Source organism: Carettochelys insculpta, chromosome 2, assembly GCF_033958435.1.
Source record: "Carettochelys insculpta isolate YL-2023 chromosome 2, ASM3395843v1, whole genome shotgun sequence".
NCBI classification, from domain to species: domain Eukaryota; kingdom Metazoa; phylum Chordata; order Testudines; family Carettochelyidae; genus Carettochelys; species Carettochelys insculpta.
This window is the reverse complement of record NC_134138.1, coordinates 129,541,944-129,560,396: the sequence shown is the minus strand read 5'-3', so window position 1 is coordinate 129,560,396 and position 18,453 is coordinate 129,541,944. Positions and strand designations below refer to the sequence as shown.

General features: G+C 48.7%; 1 protein-coding gene across 3 annotated transcripts in view; it reads left to right on the top strand.

The window, feature by feature from the left end:
• The first annotated feature begins 3,939 nt into the window (after positions 1 to 3,939).
• Positions 3,940 to 18,453, top strand: part of LOC142009539 (ribosyldihydronicotinamide dehydrogenase [quinone]-like) — an 85,544-nt gene continuing 71,030 nt past the window's right edge. For 2 of the 3 annotated variants that reach the window (XM_074987754.1, XM_074987752.1), the window contains exons 1-5: positions 3,944 to 3,985; positions 6,352 to 6,519; positions 9,131 to 9,295; positions 15,122 to 15,252; positions 16,442 to 16,555. In XM_074987754.1, the coding sequence (XP_074843855.1) occupies positions 6,513 to 6,519; positions 9,131 to 9,295; positions 15,122 to 15,252; positions 16,442 to 16,555 (417 nt within the window). In that variant the 5' untranslated portion in view covers positions 3,944 to 3,985; positions 6,352 to 6,512. Of the gene's footprint in view, positions 3,986 to 6,351; positions 6,520 to 9,130; positions 9,296 to 15,121; positions 15,253 to 16,441; positions 16,556 to 18,453 lie in introns of all 3 variants that reach the window. The other variant, XM_074987753.1, reaches the window with a different exon arrangement.

The following is an 18,453-nucleotide window of genomic DNA, read 5'->3' as shown; positions in this document are numbered from 1 at the left end:
CCTAAAAAGCGGATCTAAAGAGCACGTCCACACAACCAAGGGTGCGCTTTCCAATGAACGGGCCAGGAAATGCTGCGGATGGGGTCACATGGCTGGAATGCCCTTCTGGGAGCACCAGCCATGCATTCCCTTAAAGGGTCCCTCCCAAACACCCTCTTTCTGCACATGCTGCTGAGGCCTGCCGAGCTTTTCACAGTGAAGCTGAGGCCCTGCCCGGTTCTGACCCTTGCCTCTGAGAGCCATGGACCCGAAGCAGCTGCACATCCACAGAATCACCCTGGCTCGCCTGCTGGCCAGCCTGTTTGTGGCTGTCCTCAGCCTCCTCCAGCACTGGACACCCAGCTCCGGGGGTCCCACCCCACCATGGTCCTGCTCATGTCCCCTCCAGGCCATCTGGCACAGCTGGACCCACCCTGCAAGCTCTGACTGGCAGGAGCGGGTGGTCCTGGGCGAGTGGGATGACATTTGCTGGCTGCAGAACCTCCAAATTAAGAGGAACACCATGGAGCTCTGCAGCTGGCTTGCCCAGGTCCTCCAATGCCAGGACACCCAGATGCAGCCAGCCTTTACAGCGGAGAAGCACATAGCCATCGCAATATGAAATTTCACCACCCAGACTACTACCTCTCCATCGAGCAGCAGTTCAGGGTGAGCAAGTCCACCGTTGGCGCCGTCGTCTTCGAAGTAAGACACATTCTGCTCGCTGGCCCAGCATGGGGAGGGGCACACTCAGAGGCCAGGCCCCCGGGGCAGGGGGTAGGGACATAGCCAGCTGCCAGAAAGGCAGCCTCACAGAGGGGGTGCCCAGAGGGCTCAGAGGGCCCAGGGGAAGGGATGTGGGGCCCGGGAGCGTGCAGGAGCACCCTTCTTCACGCCCATGAGCATGCTTGCTCTCTGTTCCTTACAGGTCATGAGAGCCATCAACCAGGCGCTGCTCCAGAGGCTTGTGCGTGTCGGGGACTTGGACGTGGACATCACAGGGTTTGCCGCCCTCGGTTTCCCCCATTGTTTTGGAGCAATTGACGGCACACACATCACCATCAGAGCCCTGGACCACAGCACCGGCCGATATATGAACCACAGTGGCGACCATTTCATCGTGCTCCAGGCACTGGTGGACCCTCGGGGATGGTTTATGGACATTTATTGTGGGCTGGCTGGGCCAGGCACATGATGCACGTATGTTCTGGAACTCTGGCATGTACCATAGGATGGAGGCCGAGACCTACATCCCCCAATGGGAGTGCAGCGTCAGCGACGTCGCCATGACCCTCTATATGGTGGGCGCCCCGGCCTACCCTCTGCAGCCCTGACTTATGCAGTCATACACAGACCATGTCACTTCCACCCAGGAGCTCTTCAGTAGCCACCTAGCCTAGGAATGCTGCCCCATCGAGTGCACCTTTGGATACTTGAAGGAGAGATTTAGGTGCCTCCTTATGTGCCTTGATGTCAGGGTGGAGAATGTTCCCTAGGTCATCGGGGCCTGCTGTGCCCTCCACAATCTCACTGAGGCCAGGGAGGAGACCTTCCCACAGGGCTGGATGGCCAAGACCGGCCCCAGATATGTGCAGCCTGCCACAGCTCCCAACCACCAGGTCCACTGCAATGGGCTCTGAATCTGGGAAGCCCTCTGGGAGGCTTTCACCCACACGCCAGAGTGACCTTTACCCATGTGTCCCACCCCCTGCCCATTCACCCCTCACCATTCCCCCCCAGTAATGGCGAACGTGGGGGCATTGCAATGATTAAACTTTACTCAAATACAGGAACTTTAGAAAAATAAAAATTGTGCATTTAACTATATACATTGGTGAATGGGGGTAATTATACCTTTCAGCCTGGGAGGGGGCCAGGGCTGGGGCCAGGGCCAAGGGGGCATTTTTCCGGGGAGGGGGTGGAGGACCTCAAGCCCTGGTGGCCACAGGAGCCCTTTCCGCCTGGGTGCTGGGTCCCCATCAGGGCATGGCTGGGACCAGGAGCACAGGGAGATGGGGGGAAGTAGGCTTGGCCCTGGCAAGGGGCATGGGGAGCTGCACCCATGGGAGGACAGAGAGGTTTGACTTGCTGGAGCCCACCCTAGCCATGATGGAGGCCATGAGGCCTTGTAGGGTGGCACAGGAGAGGCTGGATGACAGCTGGATAGTGAGGGTCTAGGGAACATCGGGGGGGGCGGCTGCAGGGGCTTATGAGAGAGCAGCCCATGGAGCATCTACATGCACACTTTTTTTTTTTCATTTTTTTGAAGGACTCTTTTGAAGGGAGGTGCTCTTCCTCATCCAGGAGCAGAAAAGCGCTTCCAAAAGAAGAGCTGCATTCTTCCGATTTCCTTTTGCAAGAATGCATTTTGTGTGTCGACACTCCACAGGAGCTTTCAAAAGAGCCCTGGCTTTTTTGAAAGATCTCACTAGTGCAGACGCAGACACAGCCACCTAGAGAATTGCAGCTTCTGCTCTCAGGACAATTCATCGCATTAGCCACAAGGTGGCCCCACACGGAAACAAATAAGGTGCTGTAGGAGAGTTCATTATTATTTAGAACAGCAACAAAGGGTCCTGTGGCACCTTATAGACTAACAGAAAAGTTTTGAGCATGAGCATTCGAGAGCACAGACTCACTTCATCAGATGCTGGTCTTGGAAATCTGCAGGGCCAGGTATAAATAAGCCACTCTAAATAAATAAATAAATAAATAAATAAATAAATAAGTTTAGAGTCGCCGGTGCTGCAGGCTATTGGGGGACGACAGGAAATTGGGATCTGACATGGGTGACATCCACCACCACAGGTCAGAAGCACAGAGTGACTGACAGGGAGAGCAGGCGGGGCTGGTAGATCTAAAGGTGCGGGGGAGGGATAGCTCAGTGGTTTGAGTTTATTCAGGGCTGTGAGCTCAATCCTTGAGGGGGCCACCTAGGGATCTAGGGTGAATAGATTTTAAAAAAAAGGAGAGGGGGAAGGTGCTTGGCCCTTCCAAGAGGGCAGGGGACTGGACTTGATGACCTCCCAAGGTCCCTTCCAGTTCTATGAGGTAGGTATTTCCATATTTGACTGCACACATGTGCACGTGTGTGCTTCAAGGTGTGTGGACACGAGTTATGGCTGTGAGGTGGACCTGGAGTTTGGGGGTGCACGTGAGATGCACCCACACGGCAGAGGTGCTTTGGTACGTTCCAGAATAGCTCTGGGTGCCTATTCTGCTTTCTGGTTGCATGGGTGTGCATGCTACAGGGAGCTGTACTTTAACTGTGGGGAGGGCATGTGCTTGCAAACCATGGATGCTTTATACAGGGTTTCTGCACGGTCAGACTTTTGCACAAAGCCAGAAAATGGCTGTAAATCCTGTACCCTTCTCCGTTTTGAGGATGGAGGAAAGGAGCCTTACCAAGATCTGCAGGAAGCAATTCACGGTGGAGCCTGAGCAGTAAACAGCTCATGGTTTGATCTAGCACTAATGAAAAGTTGGGGGCGGGGAAGGAAGCCTCCTTGGGCATTTGAGGGATCTTTCCAGGAGGTGTGAAATTAGACTGCAGCGTGGAAATTCACCTCCTTGCCTTGAAAGTGGGGCCACAGCTGCTGAAGATCATGCATCGGAGTAGGAGGCTGTCGGCAGAGCGAACCAACAGTGCTCCCAGAGCCTGGAGTGTGGGCACATTAACCAGGGGGTGGGGAGGGCCTGTGATAGTCTCCTGGGGGTCAGAGGCACAAGCCAGCGATCAGCAGAAATCAGGCTGCCCCCGCCCACTCCTTGGCTTTCAATAGGATCAGCAGAAATCAATAGGGCACCAATCAGCTGCGTCCCTGCAGGCTCTGATGGAGGAGGGGAATGTGCTCCTAACACTCTCCTATTGGTCTGATCCTGCAGCTGTAGCAATGAAAGGGGGGTGGGGGAGCTTTATTTGCAGGCAGGACTAGTTGCACTCTCCTCTCTGGAGAGCAGCCGCTTCGCTTTCAGCCAGGAACAGGCTTTGTCCCTTGTGTCCCAGGTAAGAAGGGCCCAGTATGCAAAACGCTGGGGGCGTTGCTACACTGCAGCCTTAAGCTGCCCTGTCAGGCTGACTTAAAGCCATTGCCGTGGTTACTGTGGTGGCTGCTGTCTGTGCTACTGTCCTCCCAGTGAGGTGTCCTTACCGGGCGCAGTGGTGGGGGGGGGGGGGCAGGCTGCAAGCTGGACTTCTCAGGTCCTTGCTGGGGGCCCAGCTGTACCCCAGGGCTTTGTGTGCCCTGGAGTGGGGTGCTGGTTATAGGGAAGCACAAGCAGGAGCCCAGTTGGGAGCTGGAATGGGGGGGATTTAGGCTGGTGCTCGAGCCCACCACCAGCTCAGGCATGGAGCCACGGGTGGTGTGTGACATCCACCTTTGGGGAGGCTGGGCCTGACTGCCAGGAGCTCCCTAGAGAGGGTGGGGGTGTCCATGCCCACTGCATTGCCAACGGCAACTCTGCTGTCTCCCCAGTCCACCCCCTACTCTGCTGGGCCCCACACCCTAAGGCCCTTGCACTGCCCATCCATTGTGCTCTCCCCCCCCACCCCCGCTCCTCCAAGAGGCTTCTGCTGCTCCCTCTGCTCCGCCTCTACAGGCGTGAAGAGGCTGAGAGGAAGGTGGGGGTCCAAGAGGCCTGAGAGGCAGACGCCAGGCTTGCAGGGGAAGTGAGGGGTGGTGGGGGTGGGCTGTGGAGGAAGAGGCAGAGGGAGGGCAGGGCCTTGGGAGGGAGAAGAGGCAGACTGGTGGCAAGAGGAGCAGCAGCGTGGGCAGCGCCAGGGAAGAAGGCTGGGATGCAGGAGCAGGGCCTCGGGCAAAGGGCAGGCAGCAGGCTACTGACCTGCTGCCGAAGGGCGGTGTTGGGGAGGCTTAATATTTGTTGGCTCCATGCCAGGACACCCACTATTATAGGCCATGACAAGGCTGACATGCGGCAGCTGGTGAAGTGTCTACGTCAAGGGTGACGATCCCACAGTGCAGATCCAGCCCCCTGAGGCTTGGTGCCCCCCCACCACATCTGGCCCATGGCAGAATGGGACAGATGATTACTCTGAGTCAGGCAGTGGCTGCCCTGTGGGGGCTGCTGCTGTGGTGGGGTGCTCCCTGGCTGCAGGGGGTGCCCTGTGGGGGCTGCTGCCGTGGTGGGGTGCTCCCTGGCTGCACAGGGCAGCTGTGGCTCCTGGCTGCCCCATGCCTTGGGGTGCTGGGAACTAGCTGCAGCCCTGCAGGTGACTTCCCCATGGTGGTGCTCCTCCCAGCTCCTGGAACTGTGGGAAGCTGGGAAATGGGCAGCTGCACGGTCCAATTTGTGGCTCTCAGCAGCAGCAGGGAACCTGGAACCAGGCACAGCAGCATTGGTCAGTTTCCTGGCTCCCCCAAGTGGTGGGGACCTGGGAACCAGGCAGCTGCCAGGTCCTTGTGCTCCTAGCAGCTGTGCAAACACAGGGCAATTAGCCCCTTTGTTAAAATAAAATGGGATGTCGGGAAGGCATCCCAAATACGGGGCCGTCTTGCCCAAAACGGAATGGACGGTGACCTGAAAGAAGTGGCTGTGTGCTCTGCCACTGTTCCTGCCCCCTCCCTGGCTGGGGGAACAGCAGCACTGACAAGCGCTGCTTGGAGGTTTTTTCCCCCCCACCACCTTGACTGGCCACAACTATAGCCAATCAGGGCAATGTGGGGGGGCATACCTGGGAGCAGTGAGGGACATGGAGCCACATGTGCCCCTGGGGAGCTGTACAAAGTAAGGATTACCCCTGTGTCACCTAGACTCCATACCACCATCCCAGCCAGACCCCCACCTGGAGCCTGCTCCTGAACCCTACCACCCTCATAGATTGCCCAGGGTGCTTCTGTGCCCCCTCCCACCCCATTCCTGCCCGGCCCTCACAACTAGCTCCTTTCTCCCTCATCCCCAGCCCATTTACTGGCAGCCCCATCCCCCAGCGAACCCCTTGTTTTTGGCCCAGCCCCAGAACCTGGGGGTGGGGAGGTCTACAAAATCTACAAGCTCTGGTCCTCCCTAGGCTCTGGGGCTGGTATGTGAGGGAATTCAGGGGAATGTCTTTTTTTGTTACTGTTTTTCAGTCAGGGACCATGGAGGTGCATATTTGTTTGTTTTGCTTCTCACTTGTATTGCCCCAGCTGACTCTTTTTTCCCCCCCCTCCCTTTGTGTGGCCCTGACCCAATAAGGTTCCCCACTCCTGGTCTATGTGGTCAAGTAATGCTGCTAGACAATATGACCTCGAGTGGTTCAGCAAATTCTTTCATCCAGCACCTGTCAGGTCCTAAGGGTGCTGGACTAGAGAGATTCAACCTGTAGTTGCAGTTCAATCTATACGTCCATACTTGTTTCTGAATTTTTTGCAGCCTGTCTTCTGTTTCAGACTCAGGAGTGCACTTTCAACAAGGTGATACTAAAAGACAACGCCTTCCCTTTTCACTGCTGTGGTCTTTCTCCACTGAACACGCATCTTTTGGGAGTTTGACATTGTGTTTTCTAAAGAAGACTATCAAAGGCTTTGTGTAAAATGGCAGGTAAGGGGGGAGTTTCTTTGGTAGGGATAGAATATTAGTCCTTTTGGAGCTGTGCACATAAGGATTAGAAATGGCCTAGCTTCGTTGCATGGTGCTGTAAGGTAAAATTTTCAAAAGAAACAAAGGCATTTCCTTTCTTAGGTTCCAGTGAACTTGGTGCCTTGGAACATTCTGTCCCAAACTACGGTGCTGAGTGCCTGCAGCTTCATGGGACTTGATGCTACTCTGTACCTTGCAGACTACTCAGCAAGCAGGGTTTGCAAGAACAGGTTCTTAAGTAGCAAATGGGTGACTATCCTTCCTTTACATTAGTGAGTAAGTTTGAGTGTTAAAATGGATTTATCATCTTCTTGATTTGGCTGTATGACAACAATTCTTAGTGATTTATAATGCCCTGTTGTCAGGGCTGCTTTGTAACAACTTTTTGTCTCATGCTGGTATCGTAGTAGATTAACAGTAGTCTTTATACTGACAAAGTAGTTTTTCAAGCACTTAATTAAAATTCCTAGTTGGGCCTCCCTGGTCCAGCACCTTTGGGATCTGACTGATTCTGAAAGAGGGAGTTTGCTGGACCAAGGGAGGTCAGTTCTTGCACCTCTGTTGCCAGACTCCAGGTTCTCCTGGGGTTCATCAGCAGATCCTGCTGGGTTCCGTTCCTGTTCACTGAACTCTACTTTCTCGGGGCTGCCTGGCTTTATGTCCAGAACCTCTGTTTCCACTGCCCTTGTCCTCCTCCCCAGGGCTCCTGGCTCCACTCCCAGCTGCCAGCATCCTGGGGTTTTCTGATCCAGCAACATCTGCAGTCCTACCAGACTGGAGAATCCTACCAGACAGAAGTTAAGCCTGTATGCAAAACTTCCAGCTTTAATCAGGCTGATGGGAAAACTGGTGTATCCATCCCTTATTTCTGCCACCAAAATTTAATTAATCAGATAACAAAACTTTTTTGTTGGCTCTTCAGAAATGTGGCATTTCTTTCTTGCAGGTCTACCTGACCTCAATTTTAAATCGTTTGAAAGTTCTTCCACTGCAGTGTGTGTGTGTAAGTAAAAATACACACGTTACAAATGACTGCCTTCATGTATGTAGGAAGATATGTAATCATAGACTATTAGAACTGGAAGAGACATCAAGAGGTCACCAAATCAAGTCCACTGCATTCACAGCAGGACCAGACACCATCCCTGGTGGATATTTATTCAACCTATTCCTAAATATCTCCAGTGATGACTGTTCTAAGACCACCCTAGGCAACTTATTCCAGTACTTAACCATCCTGACAAGAAATTTTTTCCTAATGTCCAGCTGAAACCTCCTCTACTGCAGTTTAAGTCCATTGCTTCTTAGCCTCTGACAGGACAAGAAGAATGTTTCTCCCTCTTCCTTGTAACACCCTTTCAGGTGTTTGAAAACTGCTATCATGTCCCTGCTAAGCTGTGTCTTTTCTAAACAAAGCAAACCCAGTTCTCTTAATCTTCTCTAATGAATCTAATTGATCATGAGTCTGACCAATATCCTTTAATCATTTTAGTTGCTCTTCTCTGGACCCTTTCCAATTTCTCCATATCTTTCCTAAAATGTGGTGTCCAGAACTGGACACAGTGCTCCAGTTGAGGCCTAACCAGCACAGTGAGTGGAAGAATGACTGCTCGTGTCTTGCTCACAGCACTCTTGTTAATGCATCCCAGAAGCTTTTTGAAACAGGATCACACTGATTCATATTCAGCTTCTGGTCCGTTGTGACCCCAAAATCCCTTTCTGCAGTTTTCCCTCCTAGGGAGTCACTTCCCATTTTGTAGATATGAAACTGATGGATTGTTCTCCCCTAAGTGGAGTACTCCACTTTTGTCCTTATTGAACTTCATCCTGTTTCCCTCAGACCATTTCTTCAGGTTTGTCCAGATCATCTTGAATTCTGATCCTATCCTCCAAAGCAGTTGCAGCCCTGTCCAGCTTGGCATCATCTGCAAACTTAGTAAGTGTACTCTCTATGCTGTTATCTAAATAACTGATAAAGATACTGAACAGAACTGGCCTCAAAACTGACCCCGTGAAACCTCTCTTCCCTTCCAGCATAAGTGAACCATTAATAACTATTCTGTGTGAAGGCTATCCAACCAGTTACACGCCATCCTTTCTTTGTCCTTTGTGCTCAATGAATCAAAAGTACTGCTATAACTCCTTTTTTCTTTTTTTAAATAGAAAAGTCTATTATATTATGGGTGTTGAGTGTATTGCCAGGAGAATGTGAGGCTGCATGAAAAAATAAGCAGATGATTTTAACTTCAGGCACTAGTGTTACAAACACAACATGCGTTTGGGGGTTTTTAATCTCAGTCGACTGAGTTCCATTTCAGACCACCATCTTCATCACAGATGAACTCAATAGGCCAGATTCATCATTGCCCAGAACTTCATAGTCTCTTACCTGTGGTACGTGGGTATAATGGTAGCATTTTTATGACCAACCAGTGTGTTTTCTCACTTTTTAGATTGCTCTGAGTATACAAAGTACTGAACAATGGAGAACAAGGCCCTCTCTCTGCATGCTGCTTTAGTTGTATCCATCACCATGATATCTGGAGATTTTTCTTTTTCTTTTTAACTCCAGGAAGAAAAGTACTAATAATTTATGCACATCAAGAGCCCAAGTCTATGAATGGATCCTTAAAGAATCTTGCAGTGGAAGAGCTGAGCAAACAGGGCTGTAGCGTTACTGTGTCAGATCTGTATGCAATGCAGTTTGAGCCAAGGGCAACAAGAGATGACATCACTGGTGAGACTAATGTAAAATGAATTTTAAAATGTCTGTCTCTTTGGTTTGATAACCTCCACAGTCCATCTTACCTACTTTTGGCACCAGAGCCGCATTGTTTGATATAAGCATCAGGTGCCCTATGGAGGAAAAAAGGGGAGAACTTTTGGTGTAAAACTAACTAATTAGTAAGACTTCTTCTTCTTCTTCTTTCTGTGGGTGTTAACTAGAGCAGTGCTTTTCAACCTTTTCTATTTTTATTGGTGGACTCAAACACTTTTTTAAATGGAGGTACAGACCCCTCTGGAAATTCATCCTGTGGTCCATAGACCCATTCCAATAGAAGTTTTAGACTAAAAAGATTTCAGCCATAAAGGTTGCATATGTTCAGCACAGTGTTGCATGCAGTGTGGGCTTCTAGGATAATTACACTTCCCAATATTGACCTGTAAGTGGAGGTATTTACATGCTTTTGAGCAAAACCAAAAAGAGGCAGACTTAGAGCACTTTAAAGGCTAACAAAATAACTTATTAGACGATGAGCTTTTGTGGGGGCAGACCCACTTCTTCAGATCTGGAAGTAGTGCTGAAAGTGAACTGGCATGATTGTATAACAGATACAAACAGGTCTCCAGATCTGAAGAAGTGGGTCTGTCCCCACAAAAGCTCATCACCAAATAAATTCTGTTTAAAGTGCTACAGAACTGCTGGTTTGTTTTAAGATACAGACTAACTTGGCTAACTCGTTACTAGTAACTCCTCACTTTACCTTCTCTTGGTAAATGTTTGTTGTTATGGTTCCTTATCTATTAAAGCACTGTTTCCTGAAGTGTGGTCTGCAGCCCAGTACAGGCCCTTGGGAATGGTCCTTAGAAAATACAGTAACACAAGGGTTATGTTGCACGCAACCCTCGTGTACTTTGAATTTTGCGTACGTTGTGGAGGGCTTTTGGCGGGGGGGGGGTTGCAGCCGTGTGAGGGGGGCTGGGGCACCTGTGGCAGCTGCTTTCCCAGGGCTCTGGGGCTGGGAGCGCCCACGGCAGGAGGCCAGAGCCCCACATGCAGGGGGATGAGCTTGGGGGGGGGGTTAACTGGGGTATGGGGGGGGGGTGAGCTGGGGCCAGGTGGGCTTGGGGGCCTAGGTGTGTGTTTGGGGCATGGAGGTTGGAGGGGAGCCCCAGTTGTGTGACTGGAGCATGTGAGCTGGGGCATGGGGGTGAGGTGAGGCCACAGACAGGAGTCGGGGTCGGGGGGCAGGGGGGGGGGAGTTGAGCTGGTGGTGGGTTTTAGCTGTGCCACTCTAGGAAGGGGTTTTTAGCCTGCCTGGCTGGCCTAGCACTGCTCTGGGAAGGTAGTGGGGAGGGGATCTTATCCTGCCTGCTGCTGCAGGAAGCTAGGCAGTCTAGGAGCCCAGCACCTTCACATTGGGTGAAAATCACATTAATGTGAGTTTTGCACAATGTGAAGCTACATATAACAAGGATTTACTGCATACAAATGTTCGCTATGTACTGTTGTTGTGAATAAACAGTGAAAATGTATTCATTTTATGTGTGTGTTTTTGGGCCACAAAAGAGGTACTGAAAAAAGCCAGGTCCCAGCTATATAAAGTTTGGGAAACCCTGTATTAGAGCACGTGCTCATTTTAAAGTTGCACAATGCCCCCTTGTAATGTCACTGCCACTATTTGCAGGATTTTCTAGCAAAGTAGCCTGTCTTCAAGGGGGTTTGGTACCAGAGTGAGCCAATAGCTAAACAGTACCTACTGGGAGACTGCTTCTCCTCCCTGCCCCACCTCCACTGCCAAGCTCTTCCTGCACTCTGCCTTGGGGCTGTTCCCAAGAGCCTCCTGTTTGCTGTGCTGTTGGGGGAGAGCAAGAGAAGGTTGCAGGAGGTGCCTGACATCAAGCCCTCCACTCAGTACCCCATCTCCACAGAACAGACTACAAATACACTCATCCCTCGCTATACAAGCACAATTGGTTCCCAGCTTTCTGCTCATAGGGGAAAACTTGGAGGGACACTAAATTCCCATTAAAATACATGTAAAAGTCTGGTTCCTAGTGCAAATAACTTGGGGAAGGAGTGACAGCAGGTGGCGCTGCTTTTGAATGGTGAGTGAACCTTGGGTTGGGGAGGGTTAAAGGCTGGGGGCAGTTTGGGGCTGGGAGCAAGAGGGAGGGTTAAAATCTGGTGGCTGGTTGAGTGCGGGGGGGGGGGACAGGAAATGGGCTGGGGGGGTTCAGGCTTTTGCGGTTTGGGGCCATGGGGCTGGCGGGGGGGCTTGGGGGATCTGGCTGCTGCGCTGGCAAGGGGATCTGGCTGCTGTGGTCTGGAGCCCATGGGGCCAGTGGGATCAGGCTGCAGGGCATTCAGGCTGCTGCAGTGCCATTGGGGAGTTCAGGCTGCAGGGCAGCTGGTGGTGGTGGTGGGGAGTCTGGCTGCAGCAGGTTGGGTTTGCCGGGGGTCAAGCTGCAGTGGGTTGGGGCTGGTGGGGGGAGGGTCAAACTACGGGGGTTGGAGCCATGGGGAGGGGGTTACGTTTGCATTAGCAGGGGGAACTGAGGGAGGTATACGTGTCCCTTGTTTAAGCGAGTACTCAAAGTACTTGTTTAACGAGGGATGAGTAGCTACAGTGTCTTGAGTCTCTGAACTTCCTGGTCTACAGTACTCAAAAGGACAATGTACTCGCAGTGAGGTCAGCATAGTTAAAGGGGAAATGCGTATTTGTGTGTCACGCACACAAACTCTTTGGCACTGTACAGCCAGGCATACTCAGTCCGGCAGAGAGTGGTACACTCCAGCAGGATGATGTGGATTCATCACGTTCAGTTTCTGCAGGGAAGTGTTTTGTACCCACTGCTCAGTGTTTAATGTGTTTCCTCTTGCTTGCCTCAGTCCGTGCTGCCTTGTGGGCTGTGAGGCTACCTTAACAATAGTATGTTAACCCTGGAGGGCTTAGCCAACTGTGTGTTCATCATTTAGTCATAAGATTTTTTTTTTCCTGGGAAATATTCCACCCTCTGACTCCTCCACCAACCTTCGCAATCATTGTTGCTGTGTGGAATATTAAATTGTTTAAAACTTATACCATCTCTGTATATACTGTCTCTTTCTTTTGTCTGGGGGAGGGGGAAAGAAAATCCCTGGACCCATCCCCACCCCCACCCTTCCCTTAAGCAAATGTCAATTAAGGGAAACAATAGAATTTTCTTTTAAAGTAGTATTTTTCAGGTGCATAACTACTCCAGAGGGTGTCTTGTCTGTGCTCTAAAACTTGCTTTTCGTGGTTTACCTTTTGCTGATCCCGTAGGCATAGGGCATGTCTAAGCTACAGAGGAGCAGCTGCATTGATGCTGGAGTGCAGCTGGTGGAGATGTACTTGTCCATCAGCGGACTCTCTGTTGGGAGACAGTCGTGTCCCCCCCCCCCCCCCCCACTAGCATCCCACTGGTGGGGACAGTGTGAAACTTGCATCCCTTGAGGAGTGGAGGGGTTGGAGGTGGGCTCTTTCACACCCTTAAGCGCCTTATGTTAAACAATTTGAGCAAAAGGTAGGTCCACTCATAGTCCCTCCAAAGGTCCACAGACCACAGGTTGAAAACACTGTATTAGAGGACACCACTTGAGGAATCCATCCCCCACCCCTGCCCCCCCACACATGCATATGTGGCTTTTGCCATCAATTAAAATGTTAGCAGGAGTGGGCCCTTATTAAGACTGTAGGTTTTAAAATAGCTCTGGGCCTAAATGTAAGTTACAATAAACAAGTGTTGGTGCTTTTTACTATGACACACACACTTACAAACCAGCTTCTCTCAAGGACCAGTCTGATTACAAATGTTTTCAGTGAATAATTCCCAAGTGTTCATTCATATATGTATTATGTGGGGTTTGTACCAGCTATTAAGTTTGACTCACCTTGATGGAATGGGGTAATGTTGTCATTCATTTATTATTGTAGCAGAAACTTGAGAAACCCAGGGCAGATATTAAACTTCAAACAGATTTCCAAGCATTTCTGATAATTATGAAAACTGTTCTCCCAGAGGTAGGCTTTTAATCCCAATGCTGTCTAAATTAGTTAGTCAAAGCACACCGCTGTAGCGCAATTCACAGTGGCTGTGTCTGTTAAAGCAAAACCCACTATTGAAAAGGAAGGATGTGGTAAGAGCATGGGTAGGAGCGGGTGAGAAGCTTGCTGATTGATCATAATCTGAACTACATCAGGACTTGAAATCCTAGCTCCTTCTGGTCATGTGGATGTCAGGAAGAGGTGAAGCTTCTTGGAAGGTATGCGGGATGAGGCCTAAAACTCTGAGGGCCTGATTTTCATTTACATTGATTTCCCTTTACACCACTCTGGCCCCATAAAGGATTGACAGATGGGTATAAAGGGGCCTTGATGTAACTTAACTTTTACAGGTACTAGATTCATCTACACTCAAAAAATGAATGCAGCTGTTTATCACTCCTTGTAATAGGAAGTTGCTCAGGACGAATCAATGGGATGAGATATCCCCATTTTGGCCAGCCGATTGTGACTTGTATTTAATTACCTTATGTGGATTTAGTTCTAGGAGCGGGATAAACAGTGGGTTTTTTTGTTTTGTGATGGCTTAGAGCACCGAAATCCTTTAGTGTGCTCATCAGGCTACTGCTGCCTGCTTTCCTTTCCTCTGGGGCTCCACCACCACCCAGTCCTGCTGGGCTAGAATTCAGTCTTACTATGTGTAAAAGTTTTTACACTGAGGAAGCTCATAAGGTCAAAAAGATTCACAGTGGTTGCTTCCCCCAACCCCCTCAGCCCACTCTGGGCTTGACAATAAACAAAAGTGTTTTTTATCATATTATTTGTGGTATGTGTGTCTGTCCGGGAAACATTCTACCACGTTCTCTTTCCCCCACCCACCATGAGGCCCAGCCCCTTCCCTAACCTGTGCAGGGCCAGGCCTGGCCCAGCCCCCAATGGAGCTCCTCCCATGGCCAGCACAGGGCCTGGGCCATACTTTGGATGTGTATTACAAGTTTCTGTCCCGAACTTTCTTCCAGCCAATCTCTTGCTTGCAAGCTGAACTGTAACGAGGCCTAGTTAAGTGTAAAAAGTGGCTCCAGGTGAAAATGGTCAGCCAGCTCAAGTATGGTACCAAGTAAAAATAAACACCAGCTACTTCCAATACTAAAACTTTTTACATGCACATTCTTACCCCAAATGGTTGATCTTATCTCTGGGGGGCGGGGTGGAGAGGGAAGCTGTAGAGTAAAGATCAACTCTGACTTGAAGCTTTTTCCCTAAGGTCTCTTGTTGACAGGTTTCTTTATGGGTATCCTCTTAGGGTGGGCAAGGCAGTTTCAAAGGCCACTGAAGACAGACTGACTGCCTTCCATTCCTTAAATAGACTTCCCCCGCCACTTCCCGGAACCCCTTGTTTAGTGGCCTGCCTCCCCATGGAAAACTACCGGAGTCAAGATGGATTCCAGTACAGGTGACATGAACACATGTCTTTCTGGGACCAACCACAGTTTGGGCTTTCAGGAAGAATAAAACCATTGACTGGTTGTCAGCTTGAGTACTGAGTCATTAAGATCCTAAAGTATCTCTAATTGCCCTGTTTAGCACATTGAAATTTAAACCCAAATTCACACTTCATATTTCTAAGTTGTACAAGAATGTTACATGCACAAAAGTAGGATCTACAGATTCAGCAGATTGTAACTTTAAAATTAATGTTACGGGATGCATTTTGCATAGAGAATCTTCAAGGTATGCATACTCCAGAAGCCAATTTGCACAAAGCCTAGGGTGGGGTCTGTGACATGTTGGGTTTTGTGTTTTTTTTCTCATAGGTTGCCTGCACAACTCGGAGCACTTTAATTATGGAGTGGAATCATGGGAAGCTTACAAGAGAAGGTGCCTGGCCAGTGATTTGATTGAGGAACAGAGGAAAGTTCAAGAAGCTGAGTTAGTGATCTTTCAGGTTGTGATTTTCTTATTCTTCATCTTATAGTCTTACTGCAGGGTGTTAAACACAGCAATAAGGAACTTACAGTAAAAAGCCAGTAAGTTTTGGCACCAAATGCGCTGCCTGTTCTGACAGTGCAGCTAAGGCCTAAGGTGTGATCTTGCATGGTAAGTGGTAATGTCTAGTCAAGAGCAGAAAATTAAAAAGCCAGGTGCTACAGAAAATTGACACCAGTCCCTGTTCTCTGTGAATCAGGGAAACCATGTATCGGAAGACTTACCTTTTGGTTGAGGTTTAAGCGATTCTGAAAACTTGTGGGTATCTTGGAGATCAACATTCTTTTTCAAAATGCCACGTGGGGTTAAAACACAGCACCTAGCCAGACTTCAGCTCTAGTAATTGTGTTCTTATCTAAATTCTGCCTGCATTGTATAATGGGCGTATGTCTACACAGCAAAGTTATTTTGAAATAACTATCCTTGCATCTATACAACACACTGTTGTTTTGAAGTAACAATTGACTTATTTCAAAATTGGTAAACCTCAGTTCATGAGGGATAGTGCCTATTTCAAAATAGGCCCTGTTCCCTGTCTCAACAGCCCTTATTTTGAAATAAGCCATAGTGCATCCAATGGCCCTATCTCAAAATAGGGTGTGTGTGTGTGTGTGCGTGTGCACACGCGCGTGTGGATGTATTTTGAAATAGCTAAGATCTATTTCGAAATGCATTTTGTGTGTAGCAGCGTTATTTCAAAATAAGCTCTTCCAGAATATCTTATTTGTAAATGAGGCTGTTGTGTAGACAGACCCTGAGCTTTTTTAATGGTAAGTGTCATGATTCTACATAATACAAATCCATGCTTAAATAAAATCTTCTCTCTAAAATGCAACTTTTTCCCATTGAATTACAGAATTTATAATCTCAATCTAGTTGTGCGATGACATCCTCTTCACCACATCAGAGCGCTACAAAAGTTAGTTGTAACGCTTGAATCTGCTGTATACAGAGACAGCTGAAGGGAAAGAAACCACACAACCTTCAGCAAATTCAGTTCCTGTGTCCTCTGAATTACAGGTTTTGTTTACTGTGAATGGCTTGACTGATTAAGGTGATAAGATGTTTTTGACTTTGAAAGGAGACCAAAGGAAGCAGTGTACCTCTGCCAGCTATGTCTCTTATTGACAGCGCCCTTTGTTTTTCAGTTTCCCTTGTACTGGTTCAGCATGCCTGCAATCATGAAGGGCTGGGTGGACAGAGTCTTGGTCCAAGGATTTGCTTATAATATCCCACAGTGTTATGACAATGGCTTGCTCAAGGTACATTCCCCAGGCGGTTTCAGTAGACTGAACAATATTTTTGCGTAATTTTTGTCTGTTCTTATACTGTCATTTTTTTTCATTTTTCATCCAAGTGAATAAATAAGGTCAAAAACAGCAAAAGGCCTGTCAAGGGGAGTGATGGGGAGCAAAGGGGACAGTTGCCCTGGGGCCCAGCCTTTCAAGGGGGCCTGGCAGTCCAACCCCTTTGAAGTTCTGCAACCCTTTGAAGTGCTGGTAGCACTGCTCTTGTGCTTAGAGTGGCTGGGGGCGGTCCCAGAGCCATGGTCTCTGTGGCAATAAGTGACTGTCCTTGGCCCTCACCAATTCTGGGTCACAGAGCTGGGCCCCCTTTCCACTTGCCCCAGTGCCTGCAATAGCTGAATGAGGCTTAACAAACTTAAGCTTTTTAGTGACGTTCAATATCATTCAAAAATCACTCCTTAAAACTTGTGGGGTTTCTCTTTTTTGTCCTTGAGAGTTTTATACTGTCTTATAGTATCTGAGTGCCTTCCATGTTTTAAAAACCAGAAGCAAAGTCCACAGAGGACTTTGTGGAGTCCTGAGTACTTCTACCTTTTCAGCATCAACATTCTGAAAAGGGGAGAGGGTTTTATTTAATTTTGCATAAGGTGTGGCACGGGGTGTGGTTTGGAAATAGAAAGGGGAATCTGTATAGTGAAACGCTTTGTTAAAGAGGAACATTTTGAACCATTTCTTAGGGATGGTCAGACTCTGTTCTCACCCAGTATCTTCTGGTAGATACTTCCATCTTGCCTACCAGAAGCATCCATATTAAGGAATAATTATACAAAAATGACAATCAAGATGTATGGTGGCCTCTCTAAGTAACCAGATGCTATTTTCATCTTTGTCCTCCTCCTGCCTTGGATGGGGTTCTCTGTAAGTGGATTTCAGAATCTGCAGGGGAGGGATGAAGTATTTGTTGTTTGAGGCGTGCAACCTATACTTATTGCCAATTATTTAAAATAATGAAAAACCCCCCTGTGCTAAACCTTAGGTGCCATAACACACAGCAAGAAACAAGTCTCATTTCAGCAGCATTGCATTATCACTTCAGCAAGAGCTTAACCACCTGGCTACTCACCAAAACTGTTCTACCCCTCCATCATCTAGAAAGCTCACCCTTAACTGCTTCCAGCAAATGTTTTTGCAGCATGCTTCAATGATCATTAAATGCTGCGCATATAACAGCAAATAGGTGGGAGGGAACAAGTTCCAGAGACTTAGATCTCCTAGAGAATATCTTACAAGCTGCTCCTTTGTTAGGACCGAACTTAATAGGCACAGTTGTGACAGTAAGACACACAGGCTGTGTCTACACTGCAAAAATAATTTTGAAGTACAGCTTTGTACTTCAAAGTTAGTTCCTAGTGTAGACACACCTGAAAAGAAGGGCAGTGCCTCGTGCAGGCTATCCTCTGTTAAGGGTGATCTAGATGATGCCTGGCCCTGCCATGAAGGCAGGGGACTGGACTTCTCAGGGTCCTTTCCAGTTCTAGGATTTTATGAACACCTGATGCAACTATGCAAACATATCCAATATTGCCAACATCATTGGAATGTGTGACCAGTTTAAGTTGTCCGTAACCCTAAAATTGTTAAACTGAAAGTGGTGTATTGGTAAAAAATTTCTCTTCAGTGATTGTCAGAGCTTGGGTTCAGGCCATAAAACCTCTGTCGGAGTCTTATAAATGGAGAGGTGTGTGTGTGTGTATTTTTATGACCTCCTGTCCCAGCTCCCACTTTGCCTTTCTTCCTCAGTACCCTATAATTAAGCAAGACTGGTATGTCCAGACACCAGCTCATAACTTTTGAGCTGTTCATGGCACTATGAGTAGAACAGCTAGCCATTGACTGAATATTTGATGCTGCTT